Here is a 7,208-nt window from a genome sequence, read left to right on the forward strand (position 1 = left end):
CCAGTGTCCCCTGCCCCGCACCTTGTCACCCATCCCAGCACCTTGTCACCCATCCCAGTACCCTGTCACCCTTCCAGCTTCACCTGCTCAGCACCCTGTCACCCACCCAGCATCACCTGCTCAGCACCCTGTCACCTGCACCCTGTCACCCACCTGGTGTCACCCATCCCAGCTCCTTGTCACCCATCCCAGTACCCTGTCACCACCCAGCATCACTGCTCAGCACCTTGTCACCCATCTCAGCACCCTGTCACCCACCCAGCATCACCTGCTCAGCACCCTGTCACCTGCACCCTGTCACCCACCCAGTGTCACCCACCCAGCATCACCTGCTCAGCACCTTGTCACCCCTCCCAGCTCCTTGTCACCCGTCCCAGTACCCTGTCACCCACCCAGCATCACTGCTCAGCACCTTGTCACCCATCCCAGCACCCTGTCACCCACCCAGCATCACTGCTCAGCACCTTGTCACCCATCCCAGCACCCTGTCACCCACCCAGCATCACCTGCTCAGCACCTTGTCACCTGCACCCTGTCACCCACCCAGCATCTTGTCACCCGTCCCAGCACCTTGTCACCCTTCCAGCATCACCTGCTCAGCACCTTGTCACCTGCACCCTGTCACCCACCCAGCATCTTGTCACCCGTCCCAGCACCTTGTCACCCTTCCAGCATCACCTGCTCAGCACCTTGTCACCTGCACCCTGTCACCCACCCAGCATCTTGTCACCCGTCCCAGCACCTTGTCACCCTTCCAGCATCACCTGCTCAGCACCTTGTCACCTGCACCCTGTCACCCACCCAGCATCTTGTCACCCGTCCCAGCACCTTGTCACCCTTCCAGCATCACCTGCTCAGCACCCTGTCACCTGCACCCTGTCACCCACCTGGTGTCACCCATCCCAGCTCCTTGTCACCCATCCCAGTACCCTGTCACCACCCAGCATCACTGCTCAGCACCTTGTCACCCATCTCAGCACCCTGTCACCCACCCAGCATCACCTGCTCAGCACCCTGTCACCTGCACCCTGTCACCCACCCAGTGTCACCCACCCAGCATCACCTGCTCAGCACCTTGTCACCCCTCCCAGCTCCTTGTCACCCGTCCCAGTACCCTGTCACCCACCCAGCATCACTGCTCAGCACCTTGTCACCCATCCCAGCACCCTGTCACCCACCCAGCATCACTGCTCAGCACCTTGTCACCCATCCCAGCACCCTGTCACCCACCCAGCATCACCTGCTCAGCACCTTGTCACCTGCACCCTGTCACCCACCCAGCATCTTGTCACCCGTCCCAGCACCTTGTCACCCTTCCAGCATCACCTGCTCAGCACCCTGTCACCCATCCCAGTACCCTGTCACCCATCTCAGCACCTTGTCACCCGTCCAGCAGCACCCACCCCACGCCCTGTCACCCGTCCCAGAGCCCTGTCACCGTCCCAGTATCACCCACCCCACGCCCTGTCACCCACCCAGCACCCTGTCAGCAATCTGGCGTCACCTCCTGTGGTGTTCCTCTCACCGTGGTCCCCACCACCAGTGTCCATGCTGATGTCTCCCACCACCATGGTCCTGCTCTGATGTCCCCCACCGCCACGTCAGTACCCTGTCACCCATCTCAGCACCTTGTCACCCGTCCAGCAGCACCCACCCCACGCCCTGTCACCCGTCCCAGAGCCCTGTCACCGTCCCAGTATCACCCACCCCACGCCCTGTCACCCACCCAGCACCCTGTCAGCAATCTGGCGTCACCTCCTGTGGTGTTCCTCTCACCGTGGTCCCCACCACCAGTGTCCATGCTGATGTCTCCCACCACCATGGTCCTGCTCTGATGTCCCCCACCGCCACGTCACCACCACCATGGTCCTGCTCTGATGTTCTCCTCACCATGTCCCCCACCACCATGGCCCTCGCCACGTTCCCCACTGCTGTGTCCCTCACCGTGTCCCCTACCACAACGTCCCTGCTGATGTCCTTCACCGTGTTCCCCACCCAGTGTCCCCCACCGCCATGGCCCTGCTCTGATGTCCCCCACCGTGTCCCACACCCTGTCCCTCACCACCCTGACGCCTCCCCCGTCTCCACCACGTCCCCTTCCCCGACGTGTCCCCGTCCCCGCAGGCCTTCAGCCGGGCGCACCGCATCGGCCAGGCCAACAAGGTGATGATCTACCGCTTTGTGACGCGGGCGTCGGTGGAGGAACGGATCACGCAGGTGGCCAAGCGCAAGATGATGTTGACGCACCTGGTGGTGCGCCCGGGGCTGGGCTCCAAGGCGGGCTCCATGTCCAAGCAGGAGCTCGATGACATCCTCAAGTTTGGCACCGAGGAGCTCTTCAAGGATGAGAACGAGGGTCAGCACCCGACAGGGTTGGGGATGGGTGGGATGGGATGGAGGGGGGATGTGGGAAGTCGTGGTGGGACGTGATGAGATATGGGAAGTCGTGGTGGGACGTGATGAGATGTGGGAGGTCGTGGTGGGACGTGGTGGGACGTGATGAGATGTGGGAGGCTGTGGTGGGACGTGATGAGATGTGGGACGTGATGAGATGTGGGACGTGATGAGATGTGGGAGGTCGTGGTGGGACATGATGAGATGTGGGAGGCTGTGGTGGGACGTGATGAGATGTGGGAGGCTGTGGTGGGACGTGATGAGATATGGGAGGCTGTGGTGGGACGTGATGAGATGTGGGAGGTCATGGTGGAACGTGATGAAATGTGGGAGGTCATGGTGGGACGTGATGAGATGTGGGAGGTCGTGGTGGGACGTGATGAGATGTGGGAGGTCATGGTGGGACGTGATGAGATGTGGGAGGTCATGGTGGGACGTGATGAGATGTGGGAGGTCATGGTGGGACGTGATGAGATGTGGGAGGTCGTGGTGGGACGTGATGAGATGAGGGAGGTCGTGGTGGGACATGATGAGGTGTGAGAGGTCGTGGTGGGACGTGATGAGGTGTGGGAGGCTCTGGTGGGACATGGGAGGTCGTGGTGGGCCATGGGAGGCTCTGGTGGGACGTGAGATGTAGGAGGTTCTGGTGGGACGTGTTGAGATGTGGGAGGCTCTGGTGGAACGTGATGAGATGTGGGAGGCTCTGGTGGGACATGGGAGGTCGTGGTGGGCCATGGGAGGCTCTGGTGGGACGTGAGATGTAGGAGGGTCTGGTGGGACGTGTTGAGATGGGGGGGGCTCTGGTGGGACATGATGAGGTGTGAGAGGTCGTGGTGGGACGTGATGAGATATGGGAGGCTGTGGTGGGACGTGATGAGATATGGGAGGCTGTGGTGGGACATGGGAGGTCGTGGTGGGCCATGGGAGGCTCTGGTGGGACGTGATGAGATGTGGAAGTCTCTGGTGGGATGTGATGAGATGTAGGAGGTTCTGGTGGGCCTTGGGAGGCCGTGGTGGGACGTGGGAGTCTCTGGTGGGATGTAGGAGGCCATGGTAGGACATGGGAGCCCATGGTGGGCTGTGACTGGGCTTGCAAAGCCATACTGGGATGTGCAAGGTCATGCTGGGTCATGTGGGACCATGTTGAGCCATGTCAGGCCATGTTGGGTCGTGTTGGACCATACTGGGCCACATTGGACTGTTTTGGGCTGTGTTGGTCCACGTGAGGCTGTGTTGGACCGTGTTGGGCCATAGTGGGTCATATCAGGCCATGTTGGGCTGTACTGGGCCATGCTGAACCATGTTGGGTCGTGCTGGGCCATACTAGGTCATGTCAGCCCATGTTGGACCATGTTGGGCTGTGTTGGGCTGTACTGGGCCATGTTGGGTCATGTTGGGCCATACTGGGCCTTGTTGGACCATGGTGGGCTGTGCTGGGCCGTGCTGGACCACATTGGGCCATGTTGGGCCACGCTAGGCCATACTAGGTCATGTTAGCCCATGTTGGACCATGTTGGGTCATGTTGGGCTGTACCAGATCATGTTGGGTCATGTTGGACCATACTGGGCCGTATTGGACCACATTGGGCTGTGCTAGACCATGTTGGACCATACTGGGCCATGTTGGACCATGTTGGGCCGTACAAGACCATGTTGGACCGTACTGGGCCATGTTGGACCATATTGGGCCATGTTGAGCTGTGTGAGGCCACATTGGACCATACTGGACTGTGTTGGGCCATGTTGGGCCATGCTGGGCTCTACTGGGCCATACTAGGTCATGTTAGCCTATGTTGGGCCGTGCTGGACCATGTTGGGCCATGCTGGGCCATATTGGATCATGTTGGACCGTGCTGAGCCATGTTGCACTATAAAGGACCATATTGGATCATGTTGGACCGTGCTGGGCCGTGTTGGCCCATACTGGGCCATATTGGACCATGTTGGGCTGTGCTGGGCCATGTTGGTCCATACTGGGCCATATTGGACCATGTTGGTCCATACTGGGCCATATTGGACCATGTTGGACTGTGCTTGACTATGTTGGACCATACTGGACCATACTGGGCCATGTTGGACCATGTTGGGCCTTGCTGGGCCGTGTTGGACCATACTGGGCCATATTGGACCATGTTGGACTGTACTGGGCCATGTTGGACTGTACTGGGCCATGTTGGACTGTACTGGGCCATACTGGGCCATGTTGGACCATGTTGGGCCATGCTGGGCCATGTTGGACCATACTGGGCCATATTGGACCATGTTGACCATACTGGACCATGTTGGGCCTTGCTGGGCCGTGTTGGACCATACTGGGCCATATTGGACCATGTTGGACTGTACTGGGCCATGTTGGACTGTACTGGGCCATACTGGGCCATGTTGGACTGTACTGGGCCATACTGGGCCATGTTGGACCATACTTGGCCATGCTGGGCCATGTTGGACCATACTGGGCCATATTGGACCATGTTGACCATACTGGGCCATGTTGGGCCGTGTTGGACCATGTTGGCCCATACTGGGCCGTGTTGGACCATGTTGGCCCATACTGGGCCGTACAAGGCCGTGTTGGCCCATGTCGGAGCGTGCCGAGGCCGTGTTGAGCCGTGGCAGGCCCTGCTGGCCCACGTCAGGCCGTGTCATCAGCGTGTCACCGGCGCAGGGGACAACAAGGAGGAGGACAGTAGCGTCATCCACTACGACAACGAGGCCATCGCCCGCCTGCTGGACCGCAACCAGGACGCCACCGACGACGCCGACGTCCAGAACATGAACGAGTATCTCAGCTCCTTCAAGGTGGCCCAGTACGTCGTGCGGGAGGAGGACAAGGTGCGCCCAGGGGACGGGGACGGTGGGGACAGTGGGGACGACGGAGATGGGGACGATGGAGACGATGGAGGTGGTGGGGACGATGGAAATGGGGATGGTGGAGAAGATGGAGATGGTGGGGACGATGGAAATGGGGAAGATGGAGAAGATGGAGGTGGTGGGGACGATGGAAATGGGGATGATGGAGAAGATGGAGGTGGTGGGGACGATGGAGATGGGGATGATGGAGAAGATGGAGGTGGTGGGGACGATGGAGATGGGGAAGATGGAGAAGATGGAGGTGGTGGGGACGACGGAGATGGGGATGATGGAGAAGATGGAGGTGGTGGGGACGACGGAGATGGGGATGATGGAGAAGATGGAGGTGGTGGGGACGACGGAGATGGGGACAATAGAGATGATGGGGGGGGACGATGGAGGTGGTGGGACAATGGAGATGAGTATGATGGGGTGGAGATGGGAATGGTGGAGGTAATGGGGATGGTGGAGGTGATGGAGATGGGAGATGATGGGGACGATGGAGATGAGGATGAAGGAGATGGAGATGGAGGTGGAGATGAGGATGAAGGAGATGTAGGTGATGGAGGAGGAGATGATGGAGATGAGGATGAAGGAGATGCAGATGTAGGCAATGGAGATGAGGATGAAGGAGATGGAGATGTAGACAATGGAGATGTGGATGATGGAAGTGGAGATGATGGAGATGTAGATGATGGAGGTGGAGATGAGGATGATGGAGATGTAGGTGATGGAGGTGGAGATGAGGATGAAGGAGATGGAGATGTAGACAATGGAGATGTGGATGATGGAAGTGGAGATGATGGAGATGTAGATGATGGAGGTGGAGATGAGGATGATGGAGATGTAGGTGATGGAGGTGGAGATGAGGATGAAGGAGATGGAAATGATGGGGACGATGGAGATGTAGATGATGGAGATGAGGATGATGGAGGTGCAGATGGGAACGCTGGAGACAATAGAGATGGGGATGATGGAGATGATGGAGGTGGAAATGGGGATGAAGGGTTCCTATGGGTGGCCTGGGTGGTTCAGGGTGGCCGCTGATGGGCCGTGTCCCAGCAGATCGAGGAGATCGAGCGGGAGATCATCAAGCAGGAGGAGAACGTCGACCCCGACTACTGGGAGAAGCTGCTGCGGCACCACTACGAGCAGCAGCAGGAGGACCTGGCCCGAAACCTGGGCAAGGGCAAGCGGGTGCGCAAGCAGGTCAACTACAACGACGCCGCCCAGGAGGACCAAGGTGGGCACTGGGAGGGACTGGGAGGCACTGGGATGGACTGGGAGGCACTGGGAAGGTGCTAGGATGCACTGGGAAGGCACTGGGAGGAGCTGGTGCGAGGGCAAGCTGGTGCCCAAGCAGGTCAAGTACAACAACACTGCCCAGAAGGACCAAGATGGGCACTGGGATGGACTGGGAGGCACTGGGAAGGCACTGGGACACACTGGGAGGACCTGGGTGGCAACCTGGGCAAGGGCAAGATGGTGCCCAAGTAGATCAACTACAACGATGCCACCCAGGGGGACCAAGGTGGGCACTGGGAGGCACTGGGAGGTACTGGGACACACTGGGAAGGCACTGGGAAGGTACTGGGAGGCACTGGGAGGAGCTGGTGCAAGGACAAGCGGGTCCCTGGCAGGGGTACCTGGGTATAGGGGTACCTGGGTGTTGGGGTACCCAGGTGTGGGGGTACCTGGGTACAGGGGTACCTGGGTGCGGGGGTACCTGAGTGCAGGGGTGCCCAGGTGTTGAGGTGTAGGGGTGCCCGGGTGTGGGGGTACCTGGGTGTTGGGGTACCCGGGTGCAGGGGTACCTGGGTGTTGGTTTCGGGGGTACCTGGGTGTTGGCGTGTGGGGGTACCCAGATGCGGGGGTACCTGGGTGTGGGGGTGCCCAGGTGTTGAGGTGTGGGGGTACTTGAGTACAGGGGTACCTGGGTGTGGGGGTGCGGGGGTACCCAGGTG

The 7,208-nt window shown here is 59.8% G+C and overlaps 1 protein-coding gene across 1 annotated transcript in view; it reads left to right on the forward strand.

The window, feature by feature from the left end:
- LOC106897386 (chromodomain-helicase-DNA-binding protein 3-like) overlaps positions 1-7,208 on the forward strand; it is a 132,178-nt gene that overhangs the window by 84,200 nt on the left and 40,770 nt on the right. The window contains exons 14-16 of the mRNA XM_014957981.1: positions 2,125-2,356; positions 5,060-5,226; positions 6,310-6,508. Coding sequence (XP_014813467.1) covers positions 2,125-2,356; positions 5,060-5,226; positions 6,310-6,508 — 598 coding nt within the window. The remainder of the gene's footprint in view (positions 1-2,124; positions 2,357-5,059; positions 5,227-6,309; positions 6,509-7,208) is intronic.

The sequence above is a fragment of the Calidris pugnax genome, unplaced genomic scaffold (assembly GCF_001431845.1).
Source record: "Calidris pugnax isolate Ruff unplaced genomic scaffold, ASM143184v1 scaffold392, whole genome shotgun sequence".
Classification (NCBI taxonomy): domain Eukaryota; kingdom Metazoa; phylum Chordata; class Aves; order Charadriiformes; family Scolopacidae; genus Calidris; species Calidris pugnax.